This window comes from Pavona decussata, unplaced genomic scaffold (assembly GCF_977016875.1).
Source record: "Pavona decussata unplaced genomic scaffold, jaPavDecu1.1 SCAFFOLD_98, whole genome shotgun sequence".
NCBI lineage: Eukaryota > Metazoa > Cnidaria > Anthozoa > Scleractinia > Agariciidae > Pavona > Pavona decussata.
Window position 1 is genome coordinate 2,130,233 of NW_028145514.1, and position 21,911 is coordinate 2,152,143.

The 21,911-nt window shown below is 40.8% G+C and overlaps 3 protein-coding genes across 3 annotated transcripts in view; all 3 read right to left on the bottom strand.

The window, feature by feature from the left end:
• LOC146472620 (uncharacterized) overlaps positions 1-19,916 on the bottom strand; it is a 38,281-nt gene extending 18,365 nt beyond the window's left edge. Inside the window, exon 1 of the transcript XR_014866556.1 lies at positions 19,495-19,916. The gene's annotated coding sequence lies outside the window, so the exon portion shown is untranslated. The remainder of the gene's footprint in view (positions 1-19,494) is intronic.
• The window catches only part of LOC146472619 (protein SFI1 homolog), a 97,188-nt gene that overhangs the window by 19,023 nt on the left and 56,254 nt on the right, over positions 1-21,911 (bottom strand). The gene's annotated exons all lie outside the window — the stretch shown is intronic.
• On the bottom strand, positions 3,754-6,650 carry LOC146472622 (E3 ubiquitin-protein ligase TRIM71-like). Its single transcript, XM_085119371.1, has one exon. The coding sequence runs from the start codon at positions 6,611-6,613 to the stop codon at positions 4,370-4,372; it is 2,244 nt and encodes a 747-aa protein (XP_084975497.1). The 5' UTR covers positions 6,614-6,650; the 3' UTR covers positions 3,754-4,369.

Here is a 21,911-nt window from a genome sequence, read left to right on the forward strand (position 1 = left end):
ATCCTTAGATTCACACGGCTTGTGTTTGGCCTTGTCTGTTCACCGTTCATTTTGAATGTAACCCTGAGAAATCACTTAAGCAAGTATGAGAACATTGATCAAGACTTTGTGAACACTGTTGTCAAAGCTTTGATGTGGATGACTTTGCATCCGGAAAGGATTCGGTAAAGAACTGCTTCGAACTTTACGGAAAATTGAAGTTGCCATTCAGGGAAGGAGGTTTCAACATGCGAAAATGGGCATCGAACAGTGAAGAACTAAACCAGTTGATTGAGAAGGAGGAAGCTAACCTGTCATCATCAACTCAGACAATTTCAGAAACCAGTCCTTCTAGTTCTTTGACAAAGTCTGGTGTTCTTGAAGAAGACCTCATCAAAGTGATGGGAGTTCCATGGGATAGGAAAGAAGATAGTTTCAAGTTTGATCTTGCAACCTTTGCTACTCAAGCACTGGATGGAACACTGGCAAAGCGGAAACTGTTGAGCATCACTGCTCGATTTTATGATCCATTAGGCTTGTCACCAGTTATGTTGCCATTGAAGTGTATGTTTCAAGAGATATGTCAGCTCAAGATTGGCTGGGATGAGGCCCTACCAGAAGAACTCTGTTTAAAGTGGAAAGAAGTCGCAGAAGACATGTTGAGAGTTTCAGTGATAAGTGTCCCTCGCTGTGTCCTAGCTGGGATAGAAGCAGAAGATGTCAAGTCTATTCAACTACACGGTTTTGCAGACGCGAGTAAGATTGCTTATGGTGCAAACATCTCAATCGGGTGACAACCTCTAATGTCAGCTATTCGCAGTTGTTAGCCTCTAAAACTAGGGTGGCACCCTTGAAGGGAGAGACAATTCCTAGATTGGAATTGATGGCAGCATTGACTCTAGCAAACCTGATGACAGCTGTGCACAAGGCATTGGCTTGTACCATCAAGATTGATGCTGTGTTCAATTGGATTGATTCTCAGATTGTATGGTGGTGGATTAATGGAGAGTCAAAACAATTCAAGCAGTTTGTGCAGAATCGAGTAACAAAGATTCGAAGTCTCTGGAGTAAAGAACATTGGGGATATTGCCCTTCTGAACTTAACCCAAGTGACATTGCCTCGCGAGGAGCCAAGAGCTCCGATCTCGTTTCCAATGATCTATGGTGGGAAGAAGCACCATTTCTAGAGAAGGAGAAGAATCAATGGCCAAGCCCACCTAATTGTCCTGTTGGTGAAGGCACCCTCTCAGAAGAAACTTCAAAGAAAGTGAAGAAAGAACATGCAGATGGAATCTCACAAGTAATGAACGTATTGGTCCAAGCCCCTGCAAATATCTCTGAAGTCGTCCAACCAGAGAGATTTAGCAGTCTCAGCAAGCTTATCAGAGTAACTGCCCTTGTATTGAAGTTCATCAGACGGCTTAAAAGAGTTCCAGAAATGCATTCAAATGTTAGTTCACAGGAAATTAATGCCGCAAAAATTCTCTGGTACAAAGACGTTCAAGGGAAACTTGATGAAAGGGAGAGATCAAGTTCAACTTGGGAACAGTTAGGAGTCTTTAAAGATGAAGATGGAGTATTGCGATGCAAGGGAAGGATTCAGAATTCCTCTCTTCCATACTCAGCAAGTTTCCAATCCTGTTACCGAGAAAGCAGCACTTCACAAGATTAGTAATTGCACAAAGTCATGAAAACGTGAAACACAATGGGGTTAGAGAAACTCTCACTGAAACTCGGTCACAGTTTTGGATAATCAAAGGACGACAAGCTGTCAAGGATGTACTCTGTAAGTGCATTACATGTAAGAAGATAGCTTTCAGTGGCCCACCTCCTCCACCATTACCCTCATTTCGAGTCTCAGATGATGTGGCCTTCTCCAAAGTTGGTGTAGATTTTGCTGGCCCCCTTTATGTTAAGAATATCTACCAGTCCAAGGGAAACATGTTCAAGTGTTACATTGCTCTATTTACATGTCCAAGTACCAGAGCTGTGCACCTTGAACTCACACCGGATTTGACCGCCAAGTCATTTCTAAGAGTGCTCAAACGTTTCTTTGGAAGACGAGGGATACCCAGCCTGTTTATCTCAGATAACGGAAAAACTTTCAAAGATTCAGAAGTTCAGAAGTTCGTTCTTAACAAGAACATTGACTGGCATTTCAACGTGCCCACTGCGAGCTGGTGGGGCGGGTTTTTCGAAATCTGCGTCAAACTTGTGAAAAGGTATCTGAAGAAAGTACTGGGAAATGCAAAGCTTAGTTATGAAGAACTGGAATCAGCCCTGATTGAAACTGAAGGAGTGTTAAATTCCAGGTCGTTAACCTATGTTTACAATGAGTTGTCAGAAGCTCCACTAACACCTTCTCATCTCGTAATTGGTCGACGTCTCTTGGAGCAACCTTCTGCTACCAGTGTACCTCTGAGCGCTCTAGCCCAACGGGAACGATATTTGGAGAGTCTCCTCACCCACTTCAGAAATTGATGGAGGAAAGAATACCTGACTGGCATCAGAGAGTATCAGAAACTTAAGGGAGAACCGAGGAGAACTATTCAAATTGGTGACCTTGTGCACATATATGCAGACAAAACACCTAGACAGCAGTGGAGAATGGGGAAAGTAGAGAAGCTGTTGCGAGGAAGAGACAACGTTGTTCGCTCCGCCGAAGTGGCTACGGTAGACAAATCTCTGCGCAGGATTCGCATCAAGCGTCCAATTCAGAAGCTCTATCCTCTTGAAGTTAATGTGTTTGATGAAGGAGCAGCTGATACGGGAGCTGTCCAGTGTCACAGAGCAAGGAATATTTGTGTAGTCAGAGATGAAGATATTCCAATTGTGGTTACTGCATCTTAACTTTCAGATCTAAAACTTTGAACATTGGGCTGAATTTAAAGAGTTATGTTTACAGGTTCGCCTTATGATTGACTCCGTCAATCAGGGGGAGTGTGTTGGAAACGAGTAGGGACTGGAACTAGTCAAATTCGCACGTGATCATTTGTAATCAGATTTCTCGGAAAGATTCAGTCTTGTTTTGAGTGTGACTCTCGAAGGAACTCTGGAACTATTACTTCTAAATGTAGCGGAATTTATCTTGCACGTCGGGAATAGCGGAATTCTCTCTCAAGGAATGTTATCATGTAATCTTCGAGTTTATCAAGTATTAAAGAGTTTGGTCAAATACAACATTGAGATCACAAAAGCTTGACCCACAACTGATAAGAAGCCGATGACAGGATCCTTCGGGATACTCTTACGACTAAAAAACTGACCTTTAAAGGTTTAACTAAAAAGGAAAACAATTCACATCGCTTTAATGTTACGACTTGTTGTATTCATATCATTATAAATCCCTATATAGCACACCCAACTACTTTAACATATGCGATTTTATTAGTGTTTCAGTGCACTGAAAGTGGTCAAAAGTGTGAAGGTTGTAGTTGAGGTGCTGACATGTAAAAATGACAAAATAAGATCTATCGTGATTTTTCATGTTCTTGCATCACTGGGCACGTATGCAAATAATCGATAAAACACTTCCAAGGAACTCGGCCGAGTGCACTGTGGAAAAGAGAGTTTATAATAGATGAAGGAAATTTTACTTTTTGTAAATAAATAGTTGATTGTAAAACCGAAAACTGGAGCTCAAATAAATACGTGCGTATTTTTTTTTGAGGGGGGTCTTTGTTTACAAAGTAATCAATCGTCCAAATCGGTGACAATGAAACAACTGAATTATGACGCACGGTTTTCTGACAACAAAGATTCAAAGATCATGAATTGTGGATAAAATATAATTTATTCGTAGTTTCATTCCTTTATGCTTTACAAACTGGTAATTGAGTGCAAACATAATATACTTGAGTCCAGGATGTAAACCCATGTTTAGTTATACAACGAAAAACAAGATGCTACAAATTTTACAATGCAGAAAGAAAATAAAATCATTTAGGTAAAAAGGTATTTGTTATCATTCGTTATATGTTTGTTATTGTTAAGCTACCTCTGAAACAACTTAACCGCTCTAATGTAAGTTTCTTATTCAGTGTTATTTGGGTTCTGCTTTGGTAACTCCTCTCTAAGTACGAAAGCAACTGAATCGCAGGAAATACAATCTTCACTCGTAAGAAGGTTTTCTTGTTTTAATGTGGTCACGCTTTAGTTTACAAAGTAAAACATCATCCAAATGGGCATTGAAATCAATTAACTCCTGCCATCCGAGGTTTTGTAACAACAAAGATTGTGGAAACATACACTCTAACGTGATGTTGATTAAAAAAGTTTACCTCAGGGAGCATCTATCTGCCGATGTGTATCGGGATCTGAATATATGAAACTGCATTATTAATCGATAACTAACCAGACGATATATAGTACAAAATGTAATATCTGATCTCTATTCAAATATCTGAATGCGGTGGTTTAAGTTATCACAAACAACAATCCTACCATCAGTGAGGACTGCAGTAGAATTTGGCCCATTAAACTTTCCAATCTCTCTTCCGTTTTCTCCAAATTTTGTTACAAACTTTCCACTCAGATCAAAGACCTGAATTCTGCTGTTATAATAATCACAGATTATCAGATTTCCTGCCTTGTCAACTGACAAGCAGCCCGGACTATTAAATTCCCCGTCTCCCGTTCCCCTGTTTCCAAATTTATATAAAATGTCGCCCTTGTCATTAAACACTTTAATACAATCATCACCCTCGTCTGATACTATCAGATATTTGTCCTTCCGTATACAGTGAAAGGGGTTGATTAACGAGCCCTCTCCACCAAATTTACGTAACAACTGACCGCTGGGAGAAAAGATCTTAATTAGCGTGTGATTTGAATCAGCAACAATAATGTTACCATCATTATCGACAGATAAACCGCAGGGATATTCAAGGTGGTGATCAAGATTTCCCTCGCCACCAAACTGACTGAGGTATTCCCCCTGTCCATTGAACATTTGCACTCGACAGTTTAAGAAATCAGTGACTGCAATATTTTCATTTGTGCAAAAATCTATTCCACAAGGACCATAAAGTTCCCCATCTACATCACCCTTCCTACCAAAAGATCCTAGGTAAGTTCCATCAATACTAAATACCTGAACCCTATTGTTTTCTTTATCAGTCACAGCAATTTCGTTACGTTCATTCACTGTCACTCCCCAAGGTTCATTAAACATTCCAACAGACGAACCTTCTCGCCCAAAAGATAACACAGGTCTGTATTGTCTGGTTTTGATTTGAACAGTGAAAGGACTGTCACGAACATGTTTTCCATTTACCATCACTGATGCTTGGCATGTTCCAGTTTCTTTGGCAAAATAGCTGATATTGTAGGTGCCATCTTTGTTATCCTGTACATTCACTTCTGTGGTACAGTCATGGCCCTTATCATTTCTTATTTCCATTGTTACGCTGTCAAATTCTTCGTAACATTGTTCCTCCTCAGTGTTTCGTGTTGTTAAAACAAGCTGTGCTTCAAGACCAACAGTTGCTTCGCTGATTCCTTTTCCTTCGGCACTTGACTGATGCGCCTCAGTTGTGCTAGTGAATGTTCTAAGTGACCCGATCCCTTCTAAGTTTGTTTTGTCCATTCCTTCTTTGTTTCCCACGAAAATAAGGCGATCCAGATGTTCAAAATCCCACTCAACATCTTCTCGAGCATTACTTAGGTTGCTTTTCAGAGAGACAGCGTCTAATTGTACAATTTCAGCGTTGGGGCTGCAATGAAGAACCCTTTCAGTTTTTTCGATCGCTGTCTCAATCCGCTGTAATTCATGTTCTATCTCGCTTTGTTTTATCTTCAGACGCTCAAGTGATTCGTTCGCATTGTCATCCATTTCTCGAAAGATGTCTTCTTTCTTTGCTTCGATGACTTCCATCATGTTGTCAGCAAAACTCTGTACGTTTCTCTTGACCCTAGCGACATGTGCATGAATTTTAGTTCGTTCATTTTGAAGTTTAATGATTATATTTCTTTTCTGAAGCGCTTCTTGTTTCTGAGATTCAATCACAGATTTCACGTATAATTTTCGTTCATTGGCAGCTTCGTCAAGAAGAACCTTCGCGTGGCCTTCGTGCAATGTCACAACACAAGTGTTGCAAATAGGAACTTTACAATCCTTGCAAAAAAATTTCAGTTCTTCTTTCTCATGAAGTTTCTTCTGGCAAAATGCTGGTCGCTTTATCACATCTTCAATGTCTTCAGCTTGAAAGTCTTTAAGAGCCAGCACGCGGTGACCTTTGTTTGCTCGGATTATGTTGTGCCCCAAAATGCAGTCCTCGCACCAAAACACAGAACACTGAAAACAGTAAAAACACTGCGCGCTTCTTTTGTCGCAGTTTCCACATTTTACGCCGGTAGAGTTACATTCTTGAATGGCCAACACATCCAATAAGCTGTTCAATCGAAAGTTGGTGGGCAACTGGTCAGGAGTTCCCCTCCCAGCGATTCTGAATTGCCCACGACATTCAGGGCAGATAATCTGTCCAACTCTGCCGCTTGTTCGTTGAAGCTCGTTCAAACAATGAAGGCAAAAGCTGTGTAAACAAGGCAGACTTTTTGGATCAGTGATCGTGCTCATACACACAGAACAAGATACCTCTTCGTGAAGATTGCGAAATAAGGTTTTCAGATCCATGGCTGGAAGCGTCGCAAGACAACGAAGGTTCAATTGGATATAAAACCCATTCAGCCATGGAACCTTGTGACATTTCTAAAATACTGACCAATCACGAAGTGTAGTTTTGACTTATTTTGACAAGTCTGGATTCTACGAATGATTCCAAAAATATTCAAGATTTCTAAGAATTGAGATCACAAAAGCCCACAACTGATAAGAAGCCGGCAGGATCCTTCTGGATAATCTTACGACTAAATAACTGACCTTTAAAGATTTGATTAAAAAGGAAAATAGTACATACCGCTTTTTGAAGCGATATATAAACATCACGGTCCTGTTGTGTTCATATTATTATAAATCCCTACATAGAAGACCATAGAACACCCAACTAATTTTACATACGCGATTTATTAGTGTTTCAGTGCACTGAAAGTGTTCAAAAGTGTGAAGGTTGCAGTGGAAGTGATTTAAAATGATAAAACATAATCCATCGTAATGTTTTATGTTCTTGGATCACTGCATAGGTAGGCTTTACAGTGCGACTACTGTTACCGGGGTCACTTAAACAAAACTGGCCAATCAGATTGCAGGACAAGAACAATAAATTTCAACCAAAGCCGATTGAACCAATCACAAGTAGAATTTGAATTATTCACCGTTTGTATCATAATGTGATCTGATTGGCCAATTTTAAGTGACCCCGGTAATAGTAGTCGCACTGTAAACAGGGGTTTATCTAAAACATGGAGTGGAATCCTGAATTCGGAAATCAGAAAAGACTTCTCATCTCAGTTTGGCATCATTTTATTTTTTTTATTTTTTTATTCTTGTTCAAATAGAGGACAATATTTTAAACCGAATGTTTCTGCAAATAATCTTGCTCTTTTCAGAGGTCATTGTGTGTCGCCAATATCCCTTGACAAATCCGTTTTAAAATGGTATGAAAAATTTGGCGTTGCGTTCTGTTGGGATTAGCACGATCTTGTATACGGAGGAGGGGTGAGGAGAGGCCATCTCGGCTCGGGTAGGAGAGTCAAACTGTTCATATGAAGAAAAGTTGTCGAGGCGAGAACCAGTCCAAATAGTGTGAAATGGAGCGAGAGGCCTGGATGTGACAGACTCAGGTCTTACAGGGTTCCAACGTAAACTTTAATTATAAACACAACGGACTACGAAGACAGCTTTTTTTTCACAACTCGCTCTCTAAAACCGGAAAGCATGGACATGTTCAGTGAAGCATGACATAGTGACGTCATTGTCACGCAACCGGAAGTCATGACAACTTTGTCACCCATTCTTCTTCTTCTCTAGATAAAAATGGCACTGTTTTTTCAACACATACATCCTAACAAGGTCTATAAAAGCCTATCTGCGATAACTAGTAGCAAAAACAGATACAAAAAGGGACGTAGTTCAATGTCCGCTTAGTTTCGTGTAGAATCAAATCAATACCAACAAAATTCCAAAGGTGTTTGTGAAATAAAGTTCCTGATGACGAAAACACGACTCTAGTTCTCAAGTTCCACAGTCATACACATCCGTGTCTGAAGGCTCTGGACAGAGCGTCCGCATTCACATTCTCCTTGTCCGGCTTGTGCTGCACCGTGTACTGGTAACTTTGCAAAGTTAAGCTCCACCTTTTCATTGTTGTCCTTCATCCTGTCCAACACTATAAAGCATGGAGTTCTGACTGGACAGTAAACTCTTGGCCATAGAGGTAAACGTGAAGGGACTGGATGGCCCGAACAATTGCTAAGCACTCTTTCTCTGCTGTAGCATAGTTCTGCTCTCGTGGCAACAATTTTCTGCTCTTGCTGGTCTCCTCCCAACTGGCTTAACACGGCGCCAATACCTCGCTCTGATGCGTCTGTCTGGATAATAAAAGGCTGATTGAAGTTAGGGCTTGCCAGCACTGGTGGAACACAGAGGTACTCCTTCAAACAGTGGAATGCTTCTTCACACTCTGGTCTCCAGTTCACTACTTGTGGGCAACATTTCTTCGTCAAATCTGACAAAGTTGCTGCAATGGAGGCATAACTTGGGATAAACTTGCGGTAGTAACCAATGAGCCCTAAGAATGGGGGGGACTGGGGAAGACCGCCATGGCGCGCGGACGTGTTCTCTGAAGTTCTACACAGAATGGATTTTTTCTCAGCTAAATGAGTAAGTCTGGCAGCACTTCTGGATCAAGAAATCGACTAACAAGCTTGTGAAAGCTTTCCTTACGATAGAAGCAGTATTTCTGTACTCTTATGGGCAGAAAGCGTCCGAAGCAAGGATCGAGTTCATCCGTAGATGAAGATGACATGGCCGCCTCGAAGTTTAAATCGCTACAGAACTCTATAGATGGTTTAAACAAAGTGGTGACGGACGGCTTTGCGAACATCCATACTGATATAGACAACCTCCGCTTCGAATTCAAGACTGAAATTGAGGGAATTAAATCTACTATTAAAGATATCGAAAGAGGTTTGGAGACCACGCAAGAAGATGTCGAAAGCGTAAAGGAGGACGTGAAGAAGGTTGCTGAGGATTTTTTGGAGAGTACTAACACCTTGAGCGGAAAAATTGTCAAACTCGAGCAGCTCTCAAAGAGCCCTGAAGTCACTGAAGCCTTGAACGCAAAAATTGTGAAACTTGAAACCCAGCTCAAGCAGCAGGAAGAGGAAAATATCAGACTCGAACAGTACACGAGAAGAGAAAATCTTCGCTTCAACAACATATCGGAAATAGAGGATGAGGACTGTAAATCAGTTATTCAAGATATAATTCAGCAAATGGGGATTGACTCATCTACAATTCGATACCATGCTGTGCATAGAGTTGGAAGAAGATTGGAAGGAAGACACAGACCTATTATAGTACGTTTTGTAAGTCGTGAAGACAGAGAGCTTGTATGGTCCAAACGAGGTAAGATTAAACAATTACATCAGTTCAAAGATGCCTACATAACGGAGGATTACGCCCGGGCGATCCAAAAAGAGAGACAAATCTTAATTAAAGCTATGATGAAGGCCCGAAATGATGGAATGGATAACGTAAAGGTAGTAGGCAGATTTCTGGCGGTGAACGGAGAGAGATTTGATTGCAAATCGATCCCGGACAATTTAATGTGACTTTAGCTTTAGTTTTAGTAAAAATGTCTTGAAGGTTTTCAGTCTTCAAACATATTTGATGAGTACGGTAACACAAATGCTGCTCAGGAGGTTTTATCTGAATATTTATCCTTTAGACTGCCTCCGAAGTCTCAAATTTAGTTCCATATTATGTCGTACAAAACTCTACACATTTACTTGTGTAATTAAAATTTCCCAGTTGTATGAGAAAAAATCCCTTTGTGGATGTTTTGAACACCTACAAAACCTCAGGGGAAAACGGCCCACTAATTGAACATTTTAATTGTAATGTTAGTATGTTGTGCTGGGGTTCTTCTGCGTATATATTTAAATCTTTGTTTGTTTCATGTGTATTAATTCCAACCTTCCCTAGCTACCTTTTTCCGCTCCGTGGCTGCGCGATTTGCAATGGGCAATATCAACTCAATTATAAATGAGTCTCAGTATCTGTTGTCTTAATGTGAGACGACTAGGTGACAATTTGAAAAGAAGAGAGCTCTTCAACTGGCTTAGAATGCAAAAACACTCAATCTACATGCTGCAAGAAGTTCATTGCTCTGAAGGCACAAATTCCATGTGGACCGCAGAATGGGGATATAGGACAATTTTTAGTGGGCAAGATAGCAGTAAGTGTGGGGTTGCCATTTTGTTTAACAACACCTTTAGCTTTGAAATCCGAAAATTTTTCTCTGACCCAAATGGTAGATTTATTATTTGCGACATTGAAACAGAACAGAAATGTGTTACTTTGGCCACATTGTACGCGCCTAATGTTGATGACCCAAGTTTTTTTGAGCTTTTCTTTGATCATTTACACGACTTTGGGTGTGACGAAATCATTATAGGTGGAGATTTTAATCTTGTTTTGAACATAGAAATGGACAAGAAAGGCGGACTTGCTAGGACACACCTTAAGTCCCAAGTGACTGTTAAAGACCGCGCTGCCCAATTTGACTTAGTAGACGCGTGGAGAACAATAAACCCGGATAGCCGCAAATACACTTGGCGTCGAAGAAAGCCTGAAACCTTATGCCGCCTAGATTTTTTCCTCGTAAGCCAGTGTCTTATGTGTAGTGTTACGAGCGCAAATATCTCAGCTGGTTATAAAACAGATCACTCTCTTATTGACATTAAAATAGCCCTTCACTCGAACCTTAGAGGTCCAGGTTACTGGAAGCTTAACACCTCTTTTTTAACTGACATCGATTATATTACTCAGATCAGAAGTGTTATTAAGAAAACCCATGAAGAATATCAAGATGATGATACCGTAAGCAAAGGCTTGCTATGGGAGATGATGAAACTTAAGATAAGAGAGCAGTCAATAAAGTACGCGACGGCTAAAAAAGTAAAAATGTCTAAACGTGAAGGAGAACTTGAGAAAGAAATTAATTTTTTGCAAAATTTTATAGAATCTAATGAAATAAACCCAAACGAAAAAACAAAGATCTCTGGCACTCTCGAGGCCAAGAAACGGGAACTGGAAAAGATTATTGAGTATCGCACCAAAGGGTCAATTTTAAGAGCTAGATGCAGATGGTATAACGAGGGGGAAAAAATACGAAGTATTTCCTAAACTTGGAAAAACGACATTTTAAGCAAAGCGCCATCACCCAGCTAAAAGTAGACGATCAGAACTTCGTTATAACTGATAAAGAAATTTTAAATCAATGTGAAGCCTTTTACAGAAACCTTTATAGTTCAAAGATTGACTCCCCTAATGAAAAGTATGATCATATTTTCTTTGAGGCATCTACAAAGAAGCTAAATCAACTAGAACAGGACAGCTGTGAGGGTCTTTTGACGAAAACGGAATGCCTAAAGGCATTAAAAGAAATGGATTCCAATAAAACACCGGGCTCAGACGGGTTACCTGCTGAATTTTATAAAATGTTTTGGAATGATGTTGCCGACTTTCTTCTTGGCTCAATCAATTATGCTTATCAAACAGGGCAGTTATCCGTATCCCAGAAGCGTGGGATCATTAAACTTATTCCGAAAAAAGATACGGAGCCGTACCTCGTTAAAAACTGGCGTCCAGTATCTCTGCTAAATTGTGACTACAAAATAGCCACTAAAGCTGTCGCTAATCGCCTCAAACTAGTTCTTTCTAAACTCATTGATAACGATCAGACCGGCTTCCTAAAAGGTAGATTTATCGGAGAGAACATTAGACTTATTGATAGTGTCATCAACTTTACAGCTGCTAAAAACATTCCCGGGCTTCTAGTTTTCCTTGATTTTGAGAAAGCCTTTGATACAATTGAGTGGCCTTTTATACATAAGACCTTTGACCACTTTAATTTTGGCTCATCCACTCTAAGATGGATTAAGCTCTTTTACCATGACATAGAAAGCTGTATCTTGAACAATGGCTCGTCTAGTAATCTTTTCAAGCTAGAAAGAGGGGTTCGGCAAGGCTGCCCGCTGTCACCTTACTTGTTCATTCTAGGCGCAGAAGTTCTTGCTGACGCAATAAGGAAACACAATAATATTAAAGGCATATTAGTTGATGGACAGGAAATAAAAATCAGTCTATATGCAGACGATACAACTCTTATTTTAGATGGATCTAGGGCATCCTTCCAAAATTCACTGCAGATTTTAGAGTTTTTTTAGAGCGATATCCGGCCTCCAACTAAATTATAAAAAGACAGAAGTGCTGTGGATTGGCGCCAATGCAGGAAGCGAAGAAAAAACTGTGCCCCGAGCACGATTTAAGGTGGATGAGAGATAAGGTAAAAACTCTAGGGGTATGGCTCTCAACAGACCCAGGAATAATGTTGAAAGTTAACTACGAGGAAAAAATAACAAAACTTAAGGCAAGCTTGGGCTGCTGGGAATTGCGTAGATTAAGTCTGCTGGGAAAAATTTCTGTATTAAAAAGCTTAATTGTCTCTCAACTCACGTATAATTTGTCACCTTTGCCAACAAGCCAGTGTGCTATTGGTGAAGTCAACACCCTATTCTTTAAGTTTTTGTGGGATGGCAAAGGCGACAAGATTAAGCGTGATATAATGATAAGTGATTATGAAGATGGAGGTTTAAAGATGATTGATATAAGGCTCTTTACTCAAGCTTTGAAACTTAGTTGGGTGAAAAAATACCTTGACAAAGGAAATGAGGCAAAATGGAAGCTTTTCTTCAATGTACAATTAACAGACTTAGGCGGAGACATTATTTCAAAGGTAATCTCCACTAGAAGGATATATTAACTTACTTTAAGGTATCGGATGTTTTCTTGGAAGAAATTTTGCAAATTTGGTCAAATGTTATCTACGAAGATAACATTTGCTCAAAGAAACAGTTACTGTCACAGAGTCTCTGGCTAAATTCTCTTATTCGTGTTAATAATAAACCAATACACTATTTATTATGGTCTTCTCAAGGAATACAGAATATCGGTCATTTGATGGAAAATGAGACCAGATTTTTATCTTTCTCTGAATTCAAAGAACGTTTTCACATCAAGATAAATTTTCTGACTTTCTATGGAGTGATATCAGCTGTAAAACATCTGGTTATAACCTTTAAAAATAACGCCTCTCAGGAAAGCATCAACTACGAAAGTTTTCTTGATAAGTTTCTAAAGGCCAAAAATACAAATAAGATAGTACACAGAAAACTTATAGAAAAGAAACGAAAGCAGCCCGTGAATAGGCAAACGAAATGGTCGGGAGACTGCATGATAGAAAAAAATGAACCTATTGACTGGAAGACTGCTTATGGGCTGCCCTTTGAATGTACCAAAATCTCAAAACTTCGCGTTTTCTAATTTAAACTGCTACACAGGAGATTCGCCACTAATGATTTCTTAAAAAAAATAAAGCTAAGGGATAACGATCTTTGCAATTTCTGCCAAATTGAAGAGGAAACTCTCATCCATCTTTTCTGGAACTGTACGGTAACGTCCGGTTTCTGGCATAATTTTAGGCATTGGCTGCTCAGAAACGAATCTTCTGTGCGTTCTCTTGAGCTAACCCCTTCCTTGGTCATAGGCTTAAAGACCCACCCACTATTTTGCAAAAATTTTTACTTTTTATTCTTAGTCGCAAGACTCTATATCTGGACTTGTAGAATACAAATGACTCATCCTACAATTGACACGTTCCCCCTTTTCCTCTCACATTACAATCTTTAAAAGGTACTTGCTTCTTGTTTTTTTCTTTCTTGCCTTTTGCAGAGTATGTGCCACGTGGGTGGAACGGTAGCTGGTGTGGATGCATGTTTAATTAGTATAATTATTTAATATCACGTATCTGTTATGAGAAAAAAGTGTAAACATTACGCATTTACTTGACGTGATTGTTGTAACTGTAGTGTGACAGTAATAGTGTTACAACTGTACTGTAAGGTAATTACAAATTAATTAATCTAAACAGTGTCGGGAATCTTGTCAGTATTGTAATGTAGTAATGTAGGTATTGTAAGTATTGTTTAGTGTAAGCATTGTAAGTATTGTAAGTAGCTATTTAGTATTGCAAAATAAAAAAAATAAAAAAAAAATTAAAAAAAAAGAATGAGCGTACATCTTTCTTTGTAACTGGCCTTGGAAACTCTCTAACAGCTTCGACTTTATTCAGCTCTGGTTCGACCTCTCCACCTCCTACTACATGACCCAGGTAGATGGTCTCCCTCATTGCTAAGTGACATTTCTTCGGCTTAGCTGTTAAACAGGCTTCCCTTAGCCGCCTGAGTGTCTCTCTCAAATGCTCAATGTGTGGGTACCTGCCAGTATTATCTTGCCAAGTTTGTCAACGATGTCAACCACTCGTGGCATTGGGTATGCGTCAAACTGTGCCACTCCGTTGAGGCCCCGGTAATCTACACAAAACCTTGTCGTCCCATCCTTTTTAGGTACGAGAACAATTGGGGCGGCCCACTTACTTGATGAAGGGGTGATAACTCCCATCTCCTCCATCACTTGTAACTCCTTCCGCTCTGTCTCGCGCTTTGTGTAGGAGAGTCTATAAGGCCACTGTCTTACAGGTGTAAATTGTCCAAGTGTTAATGCTATGGTTGATAACACGTGTCTTGTCGGGATCGTCACTAAGAACATCAGTGAATTTGGCTAATAGGTTTGACAAGTCTTGGCGCTGGTGTTCGTCTAGATCCTTGCCCATAACAACATCTTGCCATGTTCCCTTCGGCGTATCCCATAACAACTGTGGCATTTCTTCATCGTTGTCTGAAGTTTCTTCTTCATGTTCATTGATAAAATAACTAGTCCCTTTTGCATAGTACCATCCCCTCAGCATGTTGACATGGAAGATCCTCACTTTCTTCCTCTTGTCTGGCATATACACTTCATAATTTACTGTTCCCACCTTCCGTCTGCCTGTGTAAGGGCCATCCCACTCAGCGTCGCGTTTATGCGTGCTGGACGGCACGAGGACTAGCACGTTGTCACCTGGGCTGAACTCTCGAGATCTTGAACTGCGATCATACCAAGTCTTCTGTCTTGGCTATGCAGCTGCGAGGTTCGTTTGAGCTTCTTCTGTCATTTCTTCCAGGCGTTCTGGCATCCATAGAACATAGGTTATGACGTTTTCAGAGCTCCTTTGGTCAGCCTCCCATGTTTCTCTTACGATTTCCAAGGGCCCGCGGCCCTTTCTGCCATACAGCAACTAGAAAGGTGAGAACCCGGTTGATGCTTGCGGTACTTCTCGGTATACAAACAGCAGGTATGGCAGAAGCTTGTCCCAATTATTGGGAAGTTCACAGAGTCCATCTGTTTCGGGATGATTTGGACTTGTCCTTATCGTTTGTACTTTCAGCATGAGATAAACCTCCTTTAGCAACTGCGAAGTAAAGTGACTGCCCAGATCCGTAAATATCTCCTCAGTTACGCCAACTCTGGAGAACAGCTTCATCAGTTCTTTCGCTACCACCTCTGCTTCAATTCTTTTCAAAGCTACAGCCTCTGGGTATCTGGTAGCGTAGTCACAGATGACTTAGATGAAACGACATCCTGATTCAGACCGGTACAATGGTCCAACGATGTCCATTGCTATCCGCTTGAATGGCATATTAATAATGGGGAGGGGTATCAGCTTGGCCTTCGTTGCTAATTTCTTTCCAGCAGACTTCTGGCATGCATCGCAGGACTTGCAATACTCAGAGACATCATGGAACATGCTGGGCCGGTAAAGCCTTTGCTGAATTTTATCCAGCGTCTTCTTCTTTCCGAGGTGTCCGCCGTCGGTATGTTGTGGGCCATCTCTAACACTGTGCGACGAAACTGTACTGGTAAAACCAACTGATTAACAATGTCCTCTTCCCCACATAATACCTTCCACTGACGATACAACAATCCCCCCCCCCCCCCTAACAGTGAACTTTACTTTCCCGTTTCGCGTCACCATTTCTGCTCCTGGCAACTTACAGATATTGTCCAAGGTCGGGTCAGTTTGTTATAACTCTCGGTCGCGGAGCCGAACTTCCAATTCCAGGAAGCTCTCCTGAAGTTCCTCTCTCGCTGCACGAAATCTCTGTCTATACGTTTCTTCGTTAATGTTGTACCGTTTCAAGATGGCTGTTTTCACCGATTCAAAGTGGTGGGTTTGATCTTTATCCATGGTTACGAACGCCGCTGTGCTTTTCCTGTCAGGTACGGAGCAAGCTTCAAGCTCCATATCTCCGTTGGCCATTTAAATGCTGTGGATACACGCTCGAAGGTCCTCAGGTAGTTTTCGATCTCGTCACTTTCAGACAGTTTCGGCATCGTCGGGTTCCTTAACCGTGTTCCTAACGACTTTCGCGCTTGTCTTGCTGCCAACATTACTGCCGCCATCTTGGAGACTTTTCAAAAACATCTGTCTCTCTTTCTCAGCTTGTGCATTCCAAATTCGCCTCTCTTCTTGCTCTTACTGTCTTCTCTCTTGGTTTATTCTTCTCTCCTCTTCACCTGCTTTTTCACGTCACTCCTCGTCAATTCGCCACCGCTCCCCCTGTTGAGTTTGCTTCTCGGTGAACGCTTTCATAATTTGTAAGAACTGCTCTTGTTGTCTCGTGGCCTCTTCGTCACGTCTTTGTCTTTCTTCTTCTAATCTTTCTCGTTCATCCTCTCTCCGTTGTCGTTCCGCTTCTTCTCTTTGTTTTCTTTCTTCTTCTCTACGCTGTCGATCGTTTTCTATCATCGGTTGGAGGATAATTAGCACGTCTTGTGGTTTCTCAGCGACAGATGCTTCTTCATCTTGGATTATTTTTTACACTACGAGTTTCCATGTTTACGTTCGGCAAAAATTTAACCTTCTGCCTCGCCATTTCGTCTACCAACGTTTTATCCTCGACGAAATTTATCCCGCTTCTGACACCAAATGTGAAAGACTCAGGTCTTACAGGGTTCCAACGTAAACTTTAATTGCTTCGGCTAAGGCTAAGTTGTTTATTTTGGTTTTTGTATAAACTCAAACAGGTAATGCAAGGGCGGCAGATATTTCACCTCTAATCTTCCTCACAAGTATAGTTCTTGTAGACATTCCAAACAACAAATAGCATGAGAGTTTTGCAATGCTCTATCAACCTCGTTCCCAGGGCCTTTTCCCAAGCTTGGGGGTGGGGAAAAGGCCCTAGGAACGAGGTGTATGCTCTATTAAACAATGATCCAGTTTGAAAAATGTTTTGTAGTCTGCTTACTTCTTAATTTTTATTCGGCACGCAACTGTGACAGTTTTTACTCGTTGGCACTTTACCGGCAGGTATTACTAGTTATAAACAGAACCGGGACTACGAAGACATCTTTTTTTTACAACTCGCTCTCTAAAACCGGAAAAGGATGCACATGTTCAGTGAAGCATGGCATAGTGACGTCATTGTCACACAACCGGAAGTCATGACAACTTTGTCACACTGGGGCATTTCCACGCTAAGGTAGGGCATTTTGAGGGGCTTTGCGGCCCCGAAGGGGCGATATTTTAAAGAAGAAAATTTGGAAACTTGAAATGCCCGGAAGCTTGCCGGGGGAGGGGAGGGACGGGGATATGTTGACGTAACAATTATTTAATATAAACTAAGTATTGCAATAATAAACAACCGGACAAAACTTTCATAGAGTTTTAATACCTCTCACTTCCACCTTTGTTTCGTACATTAACAGTGAAGCGAATCGGTGCCAAGTTTTTATCTGTTCCTGTAAAACGCTCTGATATGTCCTTTTACCTAAGAATGTCACAAACGATGGCCATCTTTGCAAAACAAGCAGAACACAGGAACGTACTACAATCAACTCTCGCCTTGTGCGCACCCCGGACAGCAAATAAATCCCCGGCAAAAATTAATTACAGACGTTTGACCGAAATAAATTCCTTTCATTACGGACTCTCTCCAGAAAGGAAACTCGTCCTCGTAGTTCGGTCCCAGCTCCTCTCTCTGCTCTTGAACCCAAATGAACAACTGATCTCGCTGCCTTTTCTTATGTCTAATAAAACGAACAAAATAATATTCAATAACTGATTGGTTCAACATTTAGTAGGCAGGCATATGGCGTCAGATCAAGAGTGAGTGGAAATCAACAGACGTCAAGCCGCTCTTTTAGTTGGCAAAAAACAACAACAATACAATTCAACATCTGACTGTTTCTCCACCACAGTCAGTTAAGCAGCGCTAAAGGAAGCGGAGAGAACGTGAACGGAACGACACAGTAGTATGCAAGCAGGTCTTAGTTTGAGTCAGGATTATCTTTCAGTCAACACCAAACATTGCGACTGTCCGCACTGATTAACTCAAATATATTTTCACTTGGTGCCAGGAACTTCTTGTTAGAGCTGAGTTCAAGCAGTGTACTGAGAAAGCAAACCTCAAAAATTAACATTAACACGAAAATCCCAAGTAACAGACGAAAAATAAATCTTTGGGTATTTACATACCTAGTGCATTCTTGCCAAAACAGACGTGTTCTCAAAGTAACAAAAAAACCTTACTTACTTATACGTTGCGTTCAAATCTTGAAATTCTTGCAGTGTATTCTTCAAGGCGGCAATCCGGCTCGGGAGATCTCCTTCCTCTCTTAGCTGACTCTCTTCAGCCTCATCTTTCATATTCCCCGGTCCAAATCCCTCCTCCCCAGTTCCCCTTCAGAATGTCCCTCGTCTCTTTCCTCCCCTTCCCCAACTATCTCCCCCATCCTCATCCTTTGTTCACTATTCCGTTCTCTGGTCTTTTCCTCTCTTTCATCTTCTCTTCTCGATGTGAAGGTGGCTGGAGAAGACGTGTCAAGTTTTTGACTGTCTAGGGAGGTGCGCAGAGTAGACGCGGGATGCGTCGAGTTGGAATTACCCACCACCACATCCTTAGGTAAAGAGTCATGAAGTGAGGATCCCATTGAGCGAGAAGGCAGGGTAAAAGACGACGGAGGCGATATCGTCTCTCTCTCTTGTTTGTTTTTTGTTTTGTTTTGTGTTGTCAAGCCCTTCAATGACAGATGTTTGAACAGGTGTTGTTGCTGTCTCGCACATACCCTGCTGCTTGCTGTCGGTTACGGCTTTTGGTAAACCTGAAAAGAACCAGTAATGTACTCAGCTGAGGGATTGATTGTTCACTTTCCTCGCTAGAGTTTGCGATTCTGTTTGAATTTCTTAGTCAATCAAAACAAGTAAGCGTCAAGTAAGGCGTGCACAGAAACAACCGAAGTCAGTAAAATGGCGACTTAATTGGCCGCCATTGTAGAAACACGTGGAGAAAAAGTTGGCAGATTAAACAATTATAGCAATTATGGACATTTGACATTTGAACTAGTTGGCTTTTTTGAAAAAAAAAACATACTACAAAACTGTGGCTTCTTACCGTATGTATCTTTCCCAGTCTTCTTCGTTGTTTCTGCAACAACCAAAGATTCCTCCAGTGAAGAAGAAGGGAACATGATTGACTCCTCTCGAGCACGGTTCCTCTGCTGGGGATGAATATTGTTCCTTGTTTAATAACACGGCTGGGGTTGGGTGGGGCAAGGTTTTGTCTCATCTTCGCCTTTAGTTGTAACAAGCGTGGATGGTGCACTCGGCGGAAAATTTGTTACCATGGTTATTTGGGTGACGTTAAAGGGGTCCCTTTAGTAATCAGGTTTACCTGGTCTCAGATGCTCGTTGAAGGCTTCTGAAAAGATTCTGTGAGTAAAACCGGAAAGAAACGGTGCATTAAGGTGGGTGAAGTGTATGCTGCCTGTTACTATACCGTCATGAAATTTAGAATCGTGTGTAGGTCATAGACAATGTAAACTATGATTGCCAATTGATGGTGAGTGCTCAAATAGAATACAATGGCGGACGACTTGAAACCGAAGGGTTCATCAGTTTAAGTTGGGATGGGCCCTCCTTTGTTTGTTAAAGGGAAAGCTAAAAAAATGTTTAAAACAGTAGGTTTCAGATTCTAAATCCCAGTTTTAGGGCAATTCTATCTATGACCATCTTTCCGGTGCTACACGCAGACACGATGTTTTTTTAAACTTTTGAAAAATGCTTGTGGGAGCTTCATTTCTCACCAAACAGTGTGAGCCTATGTTTTGTCTCTTGCGACGTTGACAAACGGAACTGACTTAGATATGACAACACCTGCTTCCAAACTCTCAAGTCTTTTCCTTCGTATTGGTTTTTAAAAGGACGATTCTTCGACAGTTAAATTCAAATAAAATTCGTTCAGTGACTTTGAGGACCTATCCGCGCGAGAGTGCAGGCGATCTGCTCTGATTAAGCGATTTGATAACCTGTACACACAGACGAGGTTGGACGCCATCATGATGGACGAGCTTGATGGCGTTGAATCTCTGGACGACGGAGGAGACATCAAGAAAAAAAATTCTTTTCTCAGTTCTGGTGGCAAGTGAAATCAGGTCTACCGTTCAGGTTCTTTGTAGTTCTTTGAGAAGTGTTTTTTACAAACAAGTGTTTCAGTTGATTCCTTCTAAAACCTTGCTATCTCGAGTCTCTACCTATCTTAAATAGAAACTCATTTCCTTGGATACTGCTGTAAAGGGATTCGCTACAGGCTGTCTGGTCTTGAACTATGCTTTCTCGAATGACTGGCGAGACTGCTCGAGTTTACTGTTAATAGGTTTTCGACAAATCTAGACGTTGTATGGAGACAGGCAAGTTTTGCCTGTCTTCATACAAACGACTGTTAACAATCAATGATGAACTTACAGAACCAAATCTTAACACAACTCTTTTTACTAATTTTAAGATGCTCTTTCCAGTGATGTCAATGGTTTTTCGTTAGCCAGCCGCAATCAAAATTTTAAATTCCCGAGAAAAAGGTCTATTCTGTAAGAAACTGCTGGAAGATTAATTATTACGACATTAATATACAGGCATGCAATCAAGGAAGAAATAAGGTGGAACAACAGTTTGATTACTAAACTGGGCTCTTTCATCGGTTATTTAGCATTCTATGAATATCCCATAAGGCAATTGAACACAAAAGAAAGATATTAATGTAACAATTATTTCAACAATTAGATTACTCTTTCTCGATTTGTAAGCGTGATAGTTGATAAGGGAGAAGCCCGAATCACCTATTCGCCCTCATCAACCTTCACGCACACTAATCGAAAGCGAATAATCTATTTGCTTTAGTATAAATCTAATATATAGTCGTTCAAAACTTAACAACAAATCCTCTTCACAGACACTTCGAAAACGCGAAGAAGCGGCCGCCGTTTTGTTGACAACCGCACGCTGTTGGGCTACTCATTCTACTCACTATCTACAACGGAATAGATAGTGAGTAGCGTGGCCAATAAGAGAGTAAAGTCTAAGCAACAACCGCGGACGATAATCCTGATGGTATACGTTGGATCTGATCGGCTTAACAAATATAAATGATAAAAGAAGCAGAGACCGATACAACGTAGAATTGCGTTTTAAAGGTTACTATATTTCGGCTGGCCAAACCAGCCTTCTTCAGGCTCATTTTCATTTTCATTTTCTCTTGCACCAGTCGTTATATTTAAAAATTTTAGTCAGTTATATTAAACTATCTGCATGCAAATTTCCCAACTTTAAAAATTATAATATAGCAGCACAGTGCAACAGAACAATTTACCTATAAACTGTAACACGCGTGTATATGATTTACCACGAACGGGAACGCAGCGTTTGCATTGGATTGCGTATAAGCAATTTGTATGAATCCGTTTTATACCAAAGGCAACCACGAATGAGGCTGGAAATTGATTCGTGCGAAAAGTCGCACGATTTCCTCTGGAGCGA

Coding starts and splice junctions, on each gene's coding strand:
- LOC146472622 (XM_085119371.1), bottom strand. CDS start 6,613: ATGGATCTGAAAACCTTATTTCGCAATCTTCACGAAGAGGTATCTTGT.